At 41.0% G+C, this 19,731-nt stretch overlaps 1 protein-coding gene across 2 annotated transcripts in view; it reads left to right on the top strand.

Moving 5' to 3' along the window:
* The window catches only part of LOC127575966 (anosmin-1), a 147,563-nt gene that overhangs the window by 92,708 nt on the left and 35,124 nt on the right, over positions 1 to 19,731 (top strand). For both annotated transcript variants that reach the window (XM_052026259.1, XM_052026258.1), the window contains exons 3-6: positions 4,576 to 4,638; positions 4,979 to 5,201; positions 14,604 to 14,788; positions 18,409 to 18,538. In XM_052026259.1, the coding sequence (XP_051882219.1) occupies positions 4,576 to 4,638; positions 4,979 to 5,201; positions 14,604 to 14,788; positions 18,409 to 18,538 (601 nt within the window). The remainder of the gene's footprint in view (positions 1 to 4,575; positions 4,639 to 4,978; positions 5,202 to 14,603; positions 14,789 to 18,408; positions 18,539 to 19,731) is intronic.

The raw sequence follows: 19,731 nt of genomic DNA, 5'->3' as shown, positions 1-19,731 counted from the left end.
CCACAAACTATGAAATAACCTCAATCATGGATTGTCAAATGGGCTTTGGACACAGGACATTGAAACCAGTGGTCATAAACTCTCCGCTACTGTAGGTTGTTTCTTTAGGCCTTTCTGCAATGATTAGAACATAGAACATAGAATATTACAGCACAGTATAGGCCCTTCGGCCCACGATGTTATGCCGACATTTTATCCTGCTCTAAGATCTAACTAACCCTTCCCTCCCACATAGCCCTCCATTTTTCTATCATTCATGTGCCCATCTAAGAGTCTCTTAAATGTCCCTAATGTATCTGCATCCACCACCTCTGACGGCAGTGCGTTCCACACACCCACCACTCTCTGTGTAAAAATACTTACCTCTGACATCCCCCTATACTTACTGCCAATCACCTTAAATTTATATCCCCTTGTGTTAGCCATCTTCGCCCTGGGAAAAAGTCTCTGAATGTCTACTCAATCTATGCCTCTTATCATCTTGTAGACCTCTATCAAGTCACCTCTCATCCACCTTCGCTCCAAAGAGAAAAGCCCTAGCTCGCTCAACCTATCCTCATAAGACATGTTCTCCAATCCAGGCAGCATCCTGGTAAATCTCCTCTGCACCCTCTCTAAAGCTTCCACATCCTTCCTATAATGAGGCGGCCAGAACTGAACACAATACTCCAAGTGTGGTCTAACCAGAGTTTTATAGAGCTGCAACATCGCCTCGCGGCTCTTGAACTCAATACCCCGACTAATGAAGGCCAACACACCATACGCCTTCTTAACAACCCTATCAACCTGCGCGGCAACCTTGAGGGATCTGTGGACGTGGACCTGATGATCCCTCTGTTCCTCCACACTGCTAAGAGTCTTGCCATTAACCTTGTATTCCACCTTCAAATTTGGTCTTCCAAAGTGTATCACTTCACACTTCTCTGGGTTGAACTCCATCTGCCACTTCTCAGCCCAGCTCTGCATCCTATCAATGTCCTACTGTAACCTACAGCAACCTTCTACACAATCCACAACACCACCAACCTTCGCGTCATCTGCAAACTTACGAACTCACCCTTCCACATTCTCATCCAAGTCATTTATAGAAATCACAAAGAGCAAGGGTCCCAGAACAAATCCCTATGGAACACCACTGGTCACCAAGCTCCAGGCAGAATACTCTCCATCTACAACCACCCTCTGTCTTCTGAGTCCATGCAACCAATTTTCCCCCCATCCCATGCCTCCTGACTTTTTGACTGAGCCTTCCAACAGGAACCTTATCAAATGCCTTACTAAAATCCACGTACACCACATCCACTGCTCTAGCTTCATCAATGTGCTTTGTCATATCCTCAAAGAATTCAAACAAGCTCGCGAGGCATGACCTGCCCCTCACAAAGCCATGCTGACTGTACCTAATGCTTCTCCAAATACCCATAAATCCCGTCTCTAAGAATCTTCTCCAGCAATTTGCCCACCACTGAAGTAAGACTCACTGGCATATAATTCCCAGTATTATCCCTACTCCCTTTCTTGAACAAAGGAACAACATTTGCCACCCTCCAATCATCTGGCACTACTCCTATGGCGAGTGAGGACTCAAAGATCATTGCTAAAGGCGCAGCAATCTCTTCCCTCGCTCCCTGTAATAATCTTGGATATATCCCGTCCGGCCCTGGTGACTTATCTATCCTAATGTTTTTCAAAAGTTCCAGCACATCCTCTTTCCTCACATCGACCTGCCCTAGCGTATCAGCCTGTTGTACGCCATCCTCACAAACGTCAAGGTCTCTCTCACTGGTAAATACTGAAGCAAAGTATTCATTAAGGACCTCCCCTACCTCTTCCAACTCCAGGCACCTGTTTCCTCTTTTAGCCCTGATCAGTCCTACCCTCGCTCTGGTCATCCTCCTATTTTTCACGTATGTGTAGAATGCCGTGGGGTTTTCCCTAATCCTACTCACCAAGGCCTTCTCGTGCCCCCTTCTTGCTCTCCTAAGTCCATTATTAAGCTCCCTCCTGGTTACCTTTTAACTCTCCAGAGCCCTGTATGATCCTTGCTTTCTAGACCTTAGGTAAGCTTCTTTCTTCCTCTTGACAAGATATTCTACGTCTCTTGTCAACCATGGTTCCTTCACTCTACCATCCTTACCCTGCCTCAATGGGACAAACCTATCCAGAACCCCATGCAAGTACTCCCTAAACAACCTCCACGTTTCCGTTGTGCACTTCCCCAAGAACATCTGTTCCCAACTTACACTCTGAAGTTCCTGCCTAATAGCATCATAATTCCCCCTCCCCCATTTAAATACTTTCCCATATCATTTGCTCCTATCCGTCTCCAAGGCTATGGTAAAGGTTAAGGAGTTATGGTCACTGTCTCCAAAATGCTCTCGCACCGAGAGATCTGAAACCTGATCAGGCTCATTGCCTAGTACCAGGTCCAGTATGACCTCTCCTCAAATCGGCCTGTCCACATACTGTGTCAGGAATCCTTCCTGGACACACCTAACAAACTCTACCCCATCTGTCCCCTTTACACTAAGGAGGTGCCAATCAATATTAGGGAAGTTGAAATCACCCATGACAACAACCCTGTTATTTTTGCACCTTCCAAAAACCTGCCTCCCGATCTGCTCCTCAGTGCCTCTGCTGCTATTAGGGGGTCTGTAGAATACTCCCAATAGAGTGATCACTCCCTTCCTGTTTCTGACTTCCACCCACACTGACACAGTAGACTATCCCTCCAGGACATCCTCCCTTTCTACAGCTGTGATACCGTCCCTGATCAGCAAAGCCACTCCCCCACCTCTTTTACCTCCATCCCTATCCCTTTTGAAACATATAAAGCCCGGAATATCCAGCAGCCATTCCTGCCCTTGTGAGAGCCAAGTCTCTGTAATGGCCACAACATCGTAGTTCCAGGTACTGACCCGTGCTCTAAGTTCATCAGCTTTGTTCCTGATACTTCTTGCATTAAAGTAGACACACTTCAGCCCATCCAACTGACTGCAGTTTTGCCCTTTCAACTGCCTATCCTTCCTCACAGTCTTTCTACACTCTGCATCTACTTGTACACTAAATGCACCAACCTCTGACCTATCACTCAGGTTCCCATTCCCCTGCCAAACTAGTTTAAACCCTTCCCAAAGGCTCTAGCAAACCTGCCCACAAGAATATTGGTCCCCCTCCAGTTCAGGTGTAAACCGTCCCTTTTGTACAGGTCGTACCTTCCCCAGAAGAGATCCCAATGATCAACATATCTGAAACCCTGCACCAATTTCTCAGCCACACATTCATCTGCCAAATCAACCTATTCTTACCCTCACTGGCACGTGGCACAGGCAGCAATCCAGAGATTACTACCCTTGAGGTCCTGCTTTTCAGCTTCCTACCTAACTCCCTATATTCCTTCCTAAGGACCTCTTCTCTTTTCCTACCTATGTCATTGGTCCCAATATGTACCATGACTTCTGGCTGTTCGCCATCCCCCTTCAGAATGCTGTGGACCCAATCCGAGATGTCCCTGACCCTGGCACCCAGGAGGCAACATACCATCCGGGAGTCTCTTTCACATCCACAGAATCTCCTGTCTGCCCCCCTTACTATTGAATCTCCTATCACTACTGCTCTCCTCTTCCCTTCTGCACCACATGACCAGGCTCAGTACCAGAGACCTGGTCACCGTGGCCTTACCCCGGTAGATTCCACCGCCCCCCCACCCCCACCACCAACAGTATCCAAACCTGTTATTCAGGGGGATGGCCACACGGGTACTCTGCAGTACCTGCCCCTATTCTCCTTTCGTCTCCTGACAGTCATTCAGCTACCTGCCTCCTGCAGCTTAGGAGTGACTGCCTCCCTGTAGCTCTTACCTATGAACTCCTCATTCTCCTGTAGGAGTCGAAGGTCACCCTTTGTCTTTTAGTCAACTACATCTACCACTTTCTAATTTTTGTCTTTGATTTGTCTAAAACAGATGGCATTTGGATGACATTTTAAATTTGTTGGGAGGTTTGTTAGTTGGAAAGTCAGTAAAGTTCTTCTATCTAAATGTCATGCCTGCAGGATAGTTCTGGGACTGTTTAGTATGAATGGAACACATTTAGGGTTGGAGAATAATATAATACCTGTTTACCATGATCTTCTAGTTAAAGTAAGGATTATATTTAAAAAGCAGTAACTCTTTGGGTGGCCAAGAAATTTCCAACAATTTGAAAAACCAAACAAGGATATAAAAATTTATTTCTTCAAATTGCAATAGCTGCAATTTGATTTTAAAATTGTACATTTTGTTTGAGGAGGTTTTAATTATTGTGCTTAAAATATTATAGTTATTTCACTGAAAATATCTACGTTGGAGAAAACACCACAGTATCTGCAACCATATTGGATTAAATTTGATATTTGAAATGTTCAAATATACAGTAATTGGTGCGACTCTCCAACGTATTTGAAGATGCCATTTATGTTGTTGGCTGTTTCGTTGTGTGAGAGTGAGCCAGAGGCATGGCTAGACATGGACTTTAATGCATCATGTTCCTTTGATGTGGCTTTTGACACTAACAGACACTTTGTTCTGCTTTACAGTGCCTAGAGCCCTGCAAAGAATCCTGGGACATACAGGAGACTCACTGTCAAAGCAAGTGTGAGGTAAGATCTGCCCTTGAGCTATTTATTTTAGTTTTTACCATCTTTGAAGATAATCAAATGGTGCTTCAATTTGTAGGATTTGTGAACTTAATGTATTAGTGACAGCAAGAAGGATATGAAACCACAGTCTAAAATGGAAGATGGTATGGCAGGTTTAGTCACTTGAGACCAATGTTTTTATGTGGCTGCAGATGTTCAACAAAGCAAGTGCTTATAGTAGAATTTCTCCAGCCATGGAATTTACTACATAAAGTTTTAGGTAGTTTGATGAATCTTCCAGCAATTGTTTGAGAACTTTATGTGCAAATGAAATAATTCAGTTGTTTTAATTTTATTCCAGTTTCTTTTCCCAAAGAAACACTATGAGTGCCTGACTAGCTGCGAGTTCCTCAAGTCAATCCAGTCAGCAAAGCAGGGGGATTGTCCCGCTCCGGAGAAAGCCAGTGGATTTGCTGCTGCCTGTGTTGAAAGTTGTGAGGCAGACAATGAGTGCTCAGGACTGAAGAAATGCTGTTCCAATGGCTGCGGTCATACTTGTCAAATACCACGCAACCTGTTCAGGGGTAAGCACTTGTTTAGCACATTGAAAAATGTTTGTGCTGCACGACAGATGTTATCCAGGGCGTGATGTAAGCAGTTATGGTGCACAGTGTCAGCTGCAGTCATGGAGTCCTGGAGACACACAACACAGAAACAGGCCTCTCAGCCCACCAAACCAGCGCTGACCATCAACCACCCACTCACACTTATCCTGCCTTACTCCCGTTTTTTATTCTCTCCACATTCTCATCAACTCCCCCTAGATTTTATCACTCATTTACACTATAGGACAATGACTGTTGGCCAATTAACCTAACAACCTGCACGTCTTTGGGATATGGGAGGAAACGCAGAGGAAACCCACTCAGTCCCAGGGAAAACGTACAAATTCTGCACAGACAGCACCTGAGGTCAGGATTGAACCTGGGCCACTGGAGCTTTGAAGCAGCAGCCCTGTGGTACTGTGCCACAATGTTTTCCTTCAACATACGGTGCCAGCAACTTGCATTTAAGATGAGATAAGATATCTTTATTTGTCACATGTACATCGAAACACACAGTGAAATACATCTTTTGCATAGAGTGTTCTGGGGGGCAGCCCGCAAGTGTCGCCACGCTTCCAGTGCCAACATAGCATGCCCACAACTTCCTAACCCGTACGTCTTTGGAATGTGGGAGGAAACTGGAGCACCCAAAGGAAACCCACGCAGACACAGGGAGAACGTACAAACTCCTTACAGACAGTGGCCTGAATTGAACCCGGGTCACTGTCGCTGTAATAGCGTTATGCTAACCGCTACACTACCGTGGCACCAATAATATCCCAAGCTGTTTCACAGAATTTGATATTAACAAAATTGACATAAGGAATTATCTAAAACAATGATTTTACTATTTAAGTGAATATACATTGCAACTGTTGAAAGGCCAAAGTCAAAGTCAGTCAAAGTTGAGTTTATTGTCATAAGCACAAGTACATGTATGCACAGGTGCAATGAAAAACTTGCTTGCAGTAGCATCACAGGCACATAGCATCAGATACACAGCATTCGCAAGAAAATAACATGAATTAAGCATTAATTATACAAATAGAACAAAAAAAAAGTCCGTTGTGGTGAAAAGTGACCACTAAGTGAAAAGTTGTTATACTGAGGTAGTGATTAGGGTTGTGCAGGTTGGTTCAAGAACCATATTTTGGAAGGGAAGTAACTTTTCTTGAACCTGGTGGTGTGGGACTTCAGGCTTCCAGACCTCCTGCCCGGTGGTAGCTGCAAGAAGATGGCATGGCCTGGATGGAGGGGATCTTTGATGATAGATGTTAGATGATGATAGTCCATTCCCCCAGATCTTTTCCCTTCCTCCCTTCACTCATTCCTTCCCTTCTTTATACCCTCCTACACTGTGAATGTTTTCGTTTACGGGACAGGAAGTATCGAGCCTTTGATTTTATCCTTCTGCTGATTATCTGGAGCGGTTTGAGTTGATTCCTTTTTTTCTACAAGGGAGTAGTCTTCGACTCCTCTCAGTACTTTTTCACTGAGGAAGGATGAAAAGCAACAACTCCTACTCTGTAGTATTATAGATCACAAACACTTAATCTGTTGTTCCAAACTATATGGCAAGTTCATCAGCCTACCAGGCAGAATAGATTTAAAGCAATTTTTAGAAGGATTGGAGGTAAGATGAGACATCTTTTTCACCTGAAGGTGGTTGGGGTCTGGAATCAGACTTAAACGATGGTCCTGCCGTCACAGTTAAAGATGACTTGGTTGCATACTTGAAAAGTCATGTCCTGTAGGACAAAGTCCAAGTGCTGGAAGATAGGATCAGGCTGGAGAGTTCTTTTATAACCAGCACAAACATGCTGGATGAAATGGCCTATGATTCGAGTGTGATATCAGCCAAGTGTTTGTTTAAGGATCTTCACCAGGTGTTAACCAAGAGAAATCTTGAACTCAATTTTTATTTGCTGTGTTGAATAAGTATAAATTAATAACAAAGAAACTAAAGTAATGATTCAGGTAGTTCTGCTATCGAGCATGTTTCGACAATGCAAATTGATTGTAATGCAACTGATGGATGATGAAACTATTTGCATTACACGGGCCACATTGGTCATAGTGCAATGGCAATCGGGAAAACCTGTTTAAATCAGTGGTTTGAAGGCAACTACAGCCTATTCTGTTATAATGTGACTTTCTATAACATGAGGTTTCTTAGGAACATAACTATCATGTTATAGCATGTTATACCTGTACTTTTGACTCATGTCTAAAATCTTGGACAAGAATCTATGTCGACACTCCAGTGCAGTGCTAAGGAAATCAGAATCAGAATCAGGTTTATTATCACCGACACGTGTCATGAAATTTGTTGTTTTGTGGCAGCAATATAGTGCAAGACACAAAGATGTAAAAATTACTACAAGTTACAGAAATAAATAAATAGTGCAAAAGAAGAATAATGAGGTAGTGTTCATGGGTTCATGGACTGTTCAGAAATCTGATGGCGGAGGGGAAGAAGCTGTTCCTGAAAAACTGAGTGTGGGACTTCAGGCTCCTGTACCTTCTCCCAGGTGGTAGTAATGTGAAGAGGGCATGTCCCAGGTGGTGAGGGTCCTTAATGATGGATGCTGCCTTCTTGATAGCAGGGAGGGTTGTGCCCATGATGGAGCTGGCTGAGTCTACAACCCTCTGCAGCCTCTTAAGATCCTGCACATTGGAGCCAGACGGTGATGCAACCAGTCAGTACGCTCTCCACTGTACATCTGTAGAAATTTGCAAGCATCTTTGGTGATATACCAAATCTCCTCAAACTCCTGAAATTGTGCGTTATTGGAGATGCTGCTTCTCTGAAGAGATACTAAAGATCTTCTGCTCTCTCAGGTTGTGGTGAAAGATCCCATGATACTAATTTTTGGAAGGGCAGAGTGTACTGGCCAATATTTAATTTGTAATCACGGCAACTATAATAGATTATCTGGTTAATATCGCATTGCTATTGGAGGGAACTTGTGGTCTGCAAAGTGGCTGCTGTTCTTCCTTCATTCATAATAGTGTCTGTATTTCAAAAGTTTCTCCTAAGACTTTTTGGGGTAATCTAAAATGAGCATGACAGAGACTATATAAATGCAAAACCATTTCATAAGTGCTCATGGCATTTCACAGAAGATTAATTCTGTAAGATTGAACTACCATGAGGAAAGGAACAGAGATTGTAGAGAAGGCAGCAACATTGTAGGGCTGAATCTCTGATCCCATGCTATCTAGCGGGAGTATGTAATCTCAGATTTAGACCATGATTGCTTATGGAACTGTACATTTCAACATGTGATATTGCTGGTCATTTTTAGTCCTTTACAAAGCCATCTAGTTGTCAGTACACATTTTAATAATGTAAAACAATAGAGAGGTTAGGAATGGAATATGAAGGTTAGAAATTTAGTAAAATACCAGAGAATTAGGTAGCAATGACTCAGTCTCCACTTGAAACTGTGGTCAGATAAACTATTGGCATCCCGAGTTAGACACCTGTCCAGGTGAACAGTAGGAGTGGGACAGTGGTTGACATCAGAGCCAATCATCACCTTTATTTATTATTTCCTCCTAGAAGTTCATGGGCATAATCAAAAGAGGGGGCACTCAATAATACGGGAAGGATAAAAACATATACCATTTGTAACCTTTCCTGTTTACAGTAATTTGAAGGCTATCAAATTTATTAAAAATCATATTTTTATAATATTTGAAAGAGCTAATTTTAGGAAATAATTAAGGTATTGCAAGGGCATTTAGTATGATTGAGAGCTGTGTAAAAATGATGGATTAGAATAACTGTTTACATTTCATGGCTGGATTGAAACAGAATCATTTATCAATCTGCAACAGTTATTGGTGCTTCTTGTAGATGTAAATTTATTCACTAAATCATTTTAAAAACCGTGTGAGCTAAAATATTTTGGGAACTGTTCCATGTTGATATAATTAACTCTGAATGAGAAATTTCTTCCACATTCATCATAAGAGAATGGGAGAATGTGGAAAAACATACAGTGGTTGGAGCTTGATTCTGAGACTCCTGCAGTATTATCTTCTCATTATGACTCATTTTTGTCACAAGCATCAATCACTTTAGGTGAAATCAGAGTTGTAGCGTGTCTAATTACTTCTGTTCCTCATCCAGCAGACCAGATCTTCTTTCTTCAAGATCTAACTATTGTAATGAATAAAAGTGTAATCAGTCAAAGATTGACACAGAACTGAAGGGAAAAGAGATGACTAAAGCTTGATCACAGGCATTTGGTTAATGTTTCATTGATCTTTGTGGGAATGTGCTGTGCTATAGGTTGCCACATTTTCCTACCAAATAACAGTGACCACACTTCAACAGTACTTTGGGCACCCGAGAGTCAAGCAAGCCACTAAAGAAAGGTCCTATGCCTAAGATAAGCTTGGAGAGGGTTATGGGACCTTTATATAAGATATGGGAGAGGAAAGATATCCGAGAAAGGGCTTAGGGCAAATGGGAACCTTGGGAAGGGTTGGCTTTGAGGCCAAATGGAAGTGGGGATGTGGAGAAGGCAGTTAAATAACTGGTCTCAATCTTAAAAGTCCACAACTTTAATATAACAGAAGTAATGTAGAGGCATATTGCATTTCAGAATGTTGGCAAGGCACAATGGGCTGTGTGGTTGTCTTCTGTGCTATTACTAACTATGATTCTATGATGCTAACTTTGAATTGCATTCCATGTCACTACAAAGGTGAATTAAGCAGCCTTCTTTGTACACACAAGCAGCTAATGATGGATGATCTGTTACTCTTTTTGGTGATTTTGAATGAGGGAACACCATTGGTTAGAACACAGGGTTCATCTGCATTTTCTGTTTCCTGGCATGAGATCTTTAGCACAGAGCTGAAGAGGTGGATAGAGCATGGCAGGCAATGATATTTTTATGTCTAGCCACACTGCATTTTTAAGCAGTGATGCAATAATTTTATCTGTAAAATGATTCTAAGAATATGGCCAAGCTTCTGAAAAGTGACGGGCTCTGAGAACGACAAGTATTTGCTTCCTGATGAGTAACTTTCTAGATGGCATCTCGTCACGGCTGTTAACGTTTGCGTAATACAAAGTGCAGCCGTGTTACCCTTATCCACCACATCTGGGGTTTGCCAAGGTCAAAGCATTTGCTTCATTTCAGTGCATAGCAGTTAGATATCCATAAAAAAATCCATCAGGGCATTTTTTGCTTGGGATTGTGAGAAATTAACTTTGTACTGTTTTATTGTGTACTCTTTTAGGCAGTGATGGGAACAAAGAAAGGCCTGACATAACTGCACAGTTATGTAGATAATGTAAAAAAAAGATATAATCTGAACCTATTATTAGGATTTCCCCCAGTTTATGCCATCAATGCCCACGTCTTTGATTACAAACAACTGAACATAAGAAATAGGAGTAGGAGTAGGAGTAGGCCATAAAGCATCTCAAGCCTGTTCTGCCATTCAATAAAGTCATGGACAGTGTTGTGTCATATTTACCTAATCCCCAAATTACAGAATCATAATGGCACAGAAGGAGCAGCTCCCTGTGGAGCAATCCATACAGTCTCCCAAACTTCTGCTTTTTCTCCATAACCTTGCAAATTATTTTCCTTCATGACCCTGATTGACTTTGCTCCCACCATCCTTATGCCTTTTCTGAAATGAAGATCATAATCATTGTCTGCATATAAAGACCTTCCTCACATCACCCATTTGTCTTATGCACATCACTTGAACCTGTGTTCCTTTGTCCTCAAACCATCTGCTAATGGGAGAGCATTTTCACTCTATTTACCTTGCATAAAACCATTATGATTTCGTATAATTATTTTACTCCAGTGAGGGCAAACCCAACTTCTCCTGTTTAACCTTCCAGATGAAAACTGTGGAACCTTTCCAGCATATTTCCTCTGCACTTTCTCTAGGTCCTTCACATTCTTCTTTCTGTATGCCCACCAGAATTGGATGCAATATTTCCAGTTATGGCCCAATAAATGTCTTACATTGGTCTTACTTGTTCTCTCAACTAAGGTTCTCTTAGTAGCCAAAAATATATCGATCTTGATTTGAATACTTTCAGTGACTGAGCGTCAACAGCCCTTTAAGGTAGAGAATTCCAAAGATATACAATCCTTGGCACAAGGGCATTTCTCCTCTTAGTTTTAAATGACCAACCCCTTGTCTTGATACATTTCCCCTGGGTTCCAGACTCTCTAGCTAGAGGACTGAACCCCTTCATACCTGTCTTGCCAAGCCCTCTCTGAGATTGCTTCTCATTGAGATTACTTCTCATTTTTCTAAACCCCAATATAAGATTTTTACATGTATTTTTAAAATATCTTAAGTCACATGGAAGTTATTTTCTCCAGCTACTGTATGTTTGCCAATTACATTCATTCTAATTGTCATGGAAATTGGTATCGGTCTCTGCCCGAAACATCGACTGTTCATTTCCCTCCATAGATGGTGCCTGACCTGCTGAGTTCCTCCGGCATTTTGTGTTCATTGATATCTAAAGTGGGTTGCACTGCAGCGAGGAAATGTTTGTACCTTGTGGGAAATTGGAAGTAGCCTTTATAACCAGGCAAGTAAGATCAGGATAGAGATACTCAGCAGGTCAGGTAGCATCTGTGGGGAAGGAAACAGTGTCATCTATTATCAGGACCTCCCTCTGGACATTGACCCCATCACCGAGTATCAGGTTGCTATCTCCTGGATAATCAAAGAACATTTTCTCTGATGATCTACAAATAAATATTGGCAGTTACCAGCAATGAAAAAAATCAAAACAAGTTCAAATAAAACCATGCTGTACTTTCACACGAAAATTACAGTTTCATTGCACATTGCAATTAAAGTTGTTTTCTGAAGCTACCGTTCTGGTTGACAGGAAGGCTAGCATAATAAGGATCACCTTCAGGCAGTTAAGTTTCTTGAAGTACATTTTGTAATTAGAAGTGAACCAAAGTCAGTCAAAAATAAATAAAAGAATCTGTTGAGCTAGAATATCAAACCGTATCAGCTGCTTTTATGAACTTGTTCAGCCTTGTATGCATTAATAACGAGCAGTTAGCTGCTTATTTATTTGATGTTTACCGTGGAGAGAGTGTACTAGTATGTTCCTGATGCAGAGTTCTCATGGTAGAGTACAAGTCATACCTTCAAAGATGACTTTATTTTCTCTTTAAGGGTGTGTCATTACAATATATGGAATGAAATTATTCTGCTTATTCGTGATCAAAAGTCAAAAAAGTCAAAAGTCGAGTTTATTGTCATATGCACAAGTACATGTATGCACAGGCACTATGAAAATCTTGATAATGCTGATAATGAAATACTTGAAAAAAATGACAATATTTTGCTAAAGCAAATATTTCAAATTATTGTATGTGCATGAATTCATGTGCAATAATTTAAAATATTCAGATTAGCAAAATCTTAAAGCATTGTTGCTAAAATTTCCCACTGAACACAATGAACTCAATTCATTTCTTAGGTTAATGTATTGTTTTGCTTGTTGACGGGGCTCTTTAAATTCCAACTGAAGGCAAACCTGTTAAATGCTCCTTTATTTAGCTTTAAGCTTACATCATATCAATGGTGAAAGAAAATCAAAACTCTGAAATAAAAACAGAAAAAGCTGGAAACACTCAACAGGTCAGGCAGCAGAGAAACAGAGTTAACGCTTTGGGTTTAAGTTCTTACATAGACCCTTCATTATGTCAATGATCTCCACACGAAGGCAAGAAGACAGAAGAAAGAGTGAACAGGGGAACAGAATAGGAAATTCATTGATCAGTTGTTGTCCAGTATTATAAATGGAATATCACACGTTGGTGTACTTATTCCAGAAGCAAGAGAAAGATTAGTAGCGATTAATAGCTGGGAAGGTCTGAAGAAATCCACCAACATGTAGAGTGATAGAATCATAGAGTTATAGAGTCATGGAGTCAAACGACATGGAAATAGGCCACTCGACCCACTGAGTCAAGCACCCTTTTATACTAATTCTATACCAATGTCATTTTATTCTCCCCACATTCCCATCAACTCCTGCCAGATTTGACCATTCACCTACACGAGGCCTTTTAATGTACCAATCTGTAGATCTTTGAGATACAGGAAGAAAATGGGCAACCGGGGAAAACCCACACAGTCACAGGGAGAACATGCAATGTCACCATGCGGGGAGTTCTCCTCCAGTAATGGAGATACCTGAACATATTCAAGCACCAATGTGCGAATAAAATCAAGACACAGCAGAGAAAACACGGATGAACTCATGTATCTCTTCCAACCCCAGCTGCTGCTGCTGCAAAGCAATATCAATATTGTGATATGAGTAGAATGTTTGCAAATATATTAATGCCACCTAATATTCGGCAGTGACGGGAGAGAGTAATTGTCCTATTGACTGCAAACTTGTTAACCTGCCTTCTTGTTTAATTTGATTTGATTTGATATCTTTATTAGTCACATGCACATTGAAACACACAGTGAAATGCATCTTTTGCGTCGAGTGTTCTGGGGGCAGCCCACAAGTGTCGCCACGCTTCCGGCACCAACATAGCGTGCCCACAACTTCCTAACCTGTACATCTTTGGAATGTGGGAGGAAACTGGAGCACCCGGAGGAAACCCATGCAGACACAGGGAGAACGTACAAACTCCTTACAGACAGTGGCTGGAATTGAACCTAGGTCACTGGCGCTGTAATAGTGTTACGCTAACCGCTACACTACCGTGCTGATTCATGGCAATCTTCACTTGAAACCAGGTTTTATGCAGCTATCCCTACATCATTAATGGATTCAACAAATGAAAGCAGGGCTATCAGTCATCCAAGACTTCCTTTCTACACCTCTCTATCTTGTCCCAATCCTGAAAAGGCTTCCTCAGTACTAACCTCTGAATGTGCTGTTCACAAATTCTTCTACTGCTTGGATGAATGCACATTTGCTATGTCAAAGGCGCAATGAAAATACCTTCTGTCATGCTGTTTAAGTGTTCCAGCAGTATTATTCCAGATATTTTTCAACTAATCACTCAGTACGGCTTTTATTGTGCATCTCAACTTAACTGCCTGTTTTAAGGTACTGTTGTGCATTCCTGCAGGTGTCTTTAATAAAGATGTACATTCTTGCAGGTGTTTGTTTAAATAACTGAACCTTGAGATGTTTTACTCCTGAGGAGAGTTGTATGATATGCTCAGCCATGTACTAACAAAATGGAGTTCATACCATCCCGATTTCGATTGTTACATTTTAAAATTTTGGTTGAGTTGTTATTATCAAGTGTTTCTCTCTATATGTACCTGATTTATTTGCATCACTATGTGTAATTTTTAACTGCTCTAATGATGTTGAACCCTTTTATATAGGTGTCCCTCTGAAGCCTAGAAAGGAGTTAAGTTTTACTGAGCTACAGACCGGGAATCTGGAGATCAAATGGTCATCGAAATTCAATATCTCTGTTGAACCAGTTATTTATGTGGTGCAGCGAAGGTGGAACTATGGCATCCATCCAAGTGAAGATGATGCTTCTAACTGGCAAACAGTTGCACAGGTCAGCAGTAAGAAGATATTTTTCAAATATCTGCCTGAAAAATTCAGCTGGTCCATCAGCCACAGCCTTTAGAGGAATTAAGCTCCAGATTTGTCTGAAGAAGTACTTCCTAATTTCACTCCTAGATGGTATTGTTAAAGCAAAATGCTTTGTGTGGTGGAAATCTGAAAAGAAAAGGAACTGCGGGAAATATCCACCAGATCAGATAGCCCCCATGGAGAGTGGAACAGAGGTTAATGTTTCAGGTTGATGATAGGTCATTGACCTGAAACACTAGCTCTTTGTCTCTTTTAACAATTGGTGCCTGACCTGCTGAATGTTTTCAGTGCTTTCTGTTTTCATTTCACTCCTTAAAGGCCTTGGTCTAATTCTGAGGTTAAGCTCTCTTGTTCTGACACTTCACCAGTGAAGGAAGTTTCTCCAAATCTACCTTTTCTAGTTTTTTAATCACTTTATATACTTAGATTAAATCACCCTTCTAAACTCAATAGATCGTCCCTTTATACTCAAGGAAAACAGGCCAGGTTGATGCAATCTGACCTCATGAATTCCAGCGAATCGATGTTCGACCTCTTCCATGGCCTATGGCTTTTATCCCGAGATTGTGCAAGAGCAAAATTGTTCAGATGTGAGTCAACAAAGACAATATACAACAGAAGGATCAATTCAGAATTAATCAATTTTGATTTTCAACCCTCTTGAGCAACACTCTTCCAGTCCCTTAGAGTACTTTTGTACCAGTTCACAAGCTCAAAGTACATTTGAATAAAATAATGTAATGTTCATTTAAAGTTATGTAGTGCTCCTCTGCTTTAAACTAGCTGAAGCAGGCACAAAACTCTTAATTGTCTAGCTGAAAAATTTCACAGTGTTGAACTGGATTTTAACATAGGCAGGGCAGAGAAATGACAGCTTGCCAAGCTTCCGCTGGCCTCTGTTTCTGCCTGTGTTCAAGTGAGAGAAATACAGACAGTTGTGTGTGAGAATTGGCTCTTCTTTCACTTCTAGCCACTAAGGATGAGGCCGGTTAATTTACAGTGCCAATAGGCACCTTCATTGAATCTGGCCTTTCATAGCTTGCCAGTCTGATATGATACTTAGACCCGACAATATAACTCCCAGTCTGTTATACTGATGACTGATGAAGTGCTACCAATGTTATTTCATCCACATTTGGAGCACGGCCCTGAAGTATCAAGAGTTGCGTTTTCTGTGTGTTTGAATTGCAGGCACACTGTTGAGTAATTGCCAGATTATTCCTCTTACAGTCAATCTGTGATAACGATCGAGTAGACAAGTTAAATTTGGGGGTGAATTAGGACAAGCAAAGGGAGACAAAGTTGGCTGGATATGTCAGATATGCTACTTAGTTCATTTGAAATCATTGCAACTAAACAAAAGTTCAGTGTGCAACAGGCAAAAATTCCACAACTGCTTTGAGTTTCATTCGAGGTCTAGTTTCATGCTGGCTGTGTTTTATGTTCATGGTTTACTGGTTTGTAACTGCAGTGTTATTTTGGCTAAAACTGTGATACAAAGGCAGTAACAGTAAATATCTATTCAGTTGACTGTAGAGTGGAATATTTTTTCAGAAGTTTTGGGAGAATCAGAAAAATAATCTGTGTTAATCAAAAGGTTTGTGGAAAATGGTGCTGATTAATCATCAGCTAATTAGAGGCTCTTCTGATAACCTTAATGTGCAGCTCAATGACAGTAATCAGGTTACTAATTGCAAATATTTTCAGAAGGATTGGAAGTAATTTTTATTCTGAAATGCAAAGTACCATTCTCGACTAAGTGGCAACACTTTACCATCAATGTGTGCGGGGGCACCTTCCTGGAGCTTCCTTCTAGTGAAGTAGTACTGGGAGCTGGGGAGCTTGTGAGTTTAAGAAAATAAAGTATTCCTGCAGTGGTTGACACTTAATGACATCTCGTCTTTCATAACTTGCCAGAATAAAATGATATTTAAAAGAAATCACAAGAGTTCTTCCATGGTTAAATACACTGCCTGGTGGCCTGACAGCCTCAGTCTTGTATCTGCTCTTTATGGAGAACAAATTGTACCAACTCTGTTCTCTAGCTACTGACTCCCTTCCTCTTTCTGATAACCATCTGAGGCAACTCAGTGTCATATCTGACCCTGAGATAGGTACCCGTATCATTGCTAAAGTCACCTAGTCCCACCTCTACAAATACCTTTCTGTTGCTGAAAACATCAGCCCAGCCTTTGTCAGCTGTAGTCTCAATTGTCCCAAGCCATCCTGGCTGATGTCCACATTTTACCATCCACAAACCTGAGAACATTCAAATCTCTGCTGCCCATGTTCCAGCTCAAACCAAGTCCAATTTTGCCTTCATCCCTTTGCTTACTGACCATTTGATTTTTAAAATTTTCATCTTTGCTTTCAATTCTCTCCATTCCTACCCTTCACTATTTCCATCTCTACAACCCTCCCAATATTTGCACTACCTTAATTCTGGCTATTAAACATCCTCCACTGTTGTGCCTTCTACTGTCTAGGCTCTGGAATTCCTTTCGTGATCATCTTTGCCCCTTTAACTTTCCATCTTTCTTTTCTCCTTAAAATTTATATCATTATCCAGTGGTTTCTCATGGAATCATATTAAAGTTGCTCTATGATTGTCAGTGTGAATTATTGATGTCCCTAGAGCTAGAGATTCATGGACTCATACAGCACAGAAACAGGTCCTTTGGCCCACCACGGCCATGCTAACCATTGGCCCTACCTACACCAATTGCATTACCACATTAAGTCTGTGGCCTTCTATTCCTTGGAGATTCAAGTACTTGTGCAGATGCAACTGAAATGTTGTGAGAATATCTGCCTCCACCACCTCTTCAGGTACCGTGTTCCAGGTTCCCTTCACCCCCTGTGTGAAAAAGTTCCTCTCAGATCCCCTCCAAACTTTCTACCTCTCACCTTAAACCATGCCCTGTTGTCTTAGGCACCCCCACCATGGGTAAAAGAAACTTAGAAACCCTATCTCTCTTCCCCCATGGTTTTAGATATCTCTATCAGATCACTCCTCAGCCTCTTCCACTACAGGGAAAACAAACTCAGCCTATGCAGTCCCTAGTTATAACTGAAATGCTCCAATCTAGGGCAACATCCTGGTGAATCTTCTCTTGTTGAGACTGCTTATCTCAGTGATGGCACTGGCTTTGGTTCACCTTCCCTAAACCAGGCGGGGAAAGACGGGGCAAGTTTTTTACCTCTAGTTACACTAGACAGAGTCAGCATATTGAGAGGGTGTAAGATCGGGATTAGATGCAAGAACCTGAACTGTCAGGTAGACTGCTGCTCCTCAGTACCCAGTTGGACAAATGACAAAAGGGGTTTCAGAGAAGTTCTCAACAATCGTAGGATCATACAACAGTGGAAATTATTTACATGGTGGAATAATACATGTCACACTGTGTCAGTATCAGGGACATTGCTGAAAGTCTGTTATTTACTGAACTCTGTTAATATTTGTAACAAAGCTTAGAAGTGGTACCATATGGATAGATTGATGTGTTTTTTGTTGGAAAACATTTGGTTCAGATTGATAGTTCTTAAAACTGTTTCTCACAAAAATCATTTTTGTGTCACCAGACCACAGAGGAGCGAGTCCCACTGGCTGACATTCGTCCCAATAGGTGGTATCAGTTTCGAGTGGCTGCCATTAATGTTCATGGAACACGAGGATTCACTGCTCCCAGCAAACATTTCCGCTCCTCAAAAGGTTTGTATTACTTCTTACCTCCATCAGCAGCCCAGGGTTTGGCTAAGGATAAAAGCTGCCTTCATCTCTTTGCTGAGACAAAGTCTCAAAGCAGGTGGAATTTCCCAGATTTAGCCAAGTACCTGAAATATCTGTGGTTTCTGTGGTGCATATAGTTTATAGTCTAGCCAGAATGGGGCATTCTTTCTAACTGTGCTCATAATCCTCAGTAAATCTACAACATACAATGAAAACCATGTGGTCCCATTATTGTCTTCATGAATTGCATGTTAAACATTAACCTTTAGAGTACCAATGAGTCCAGGAAAATTTGAGATTCCCTGGTCCAACCATTTTAAAAAGATTTCAATTCATAAACTTTGAAACTGAAATAATGATATTACAGTAATGAAACGATTGAATTTCGACCCCTTAAAGTTAACACAAACTATTTAAAAATTAAGTACAATTGACACACTTGATCAGTCTGCGATTGAAAACAGGTAATGCAGGTGGAAAAACATCCTTTGTCTAGCAACAATATTCCTGCCATTATGAACAATCTTTACTCTGAATAAAGGATTGCTATAAATTCAATGCATTATAATGAAATAAAGCTCAAGAGTTGAAATTTTTGTCAGATATTCTTTGATGTGCTGCACATCAAAGAAGTCAGTCTACATAGGAAATCTGTAATGTTTTGTTTTATAATAGATACATTGACTTTATTTTTACAGACTTGTAGTGCTCATGAATGAGTACAGCAAATCTAATATTAGCATGAAAACATAAGGATATAGAAATAAGAACAGGAGTAAACCATTTGGCCCTTGAACATCCTCTGATATTCATCGCTATTTTCTTGTCCTATTCTCAAGTTCCTTGATTCTTCTAATATCCAAAAATACATAATCAAAATTTTAATAAAATCGACATCTGACTCTCCACAGCCCTCTAGGGTAGAGAACTCCAAATTTTACCAGCCTTTGAGGGAAGAAATTTCTCATTATTTCCAACTCATTATTTTGAGACAGCAGCCTCTTCTCCATGAATGCTCAGTCAGGAGAAACATGTTTTGAGAAACACCCTTTTGAGCTCTCAATGAATTTTGTATGTTTTAATGAGGTCTCATTTTCCTCAACTCTAAAGAATAGAGAACTATCCAACTCTCTCCTCATATGACAGGCCTGCCCATTGCTGCAGACCCATTCATA

This window comes from Pristis pectinata, chromosome 11 (genome assembly GCF_009764475.1).
Source record: "Pristis pectinata isolate sPriPec2 chromosome 11, sPriPec2.1.pri, whole genome shotgun sequence".
Taxonomy (NCBI): domain Eukaryota; kingdom Metazoa; phylum Chordata; class Chondrichthyes; order Rhinopristiformes; family Pristidae; genus Pristis; species Pristis pectinata.
Note: the sequence above shows the minus strand (reverse complement) of the source record. Positions and strands in the feature narration are given on the sequence as shown.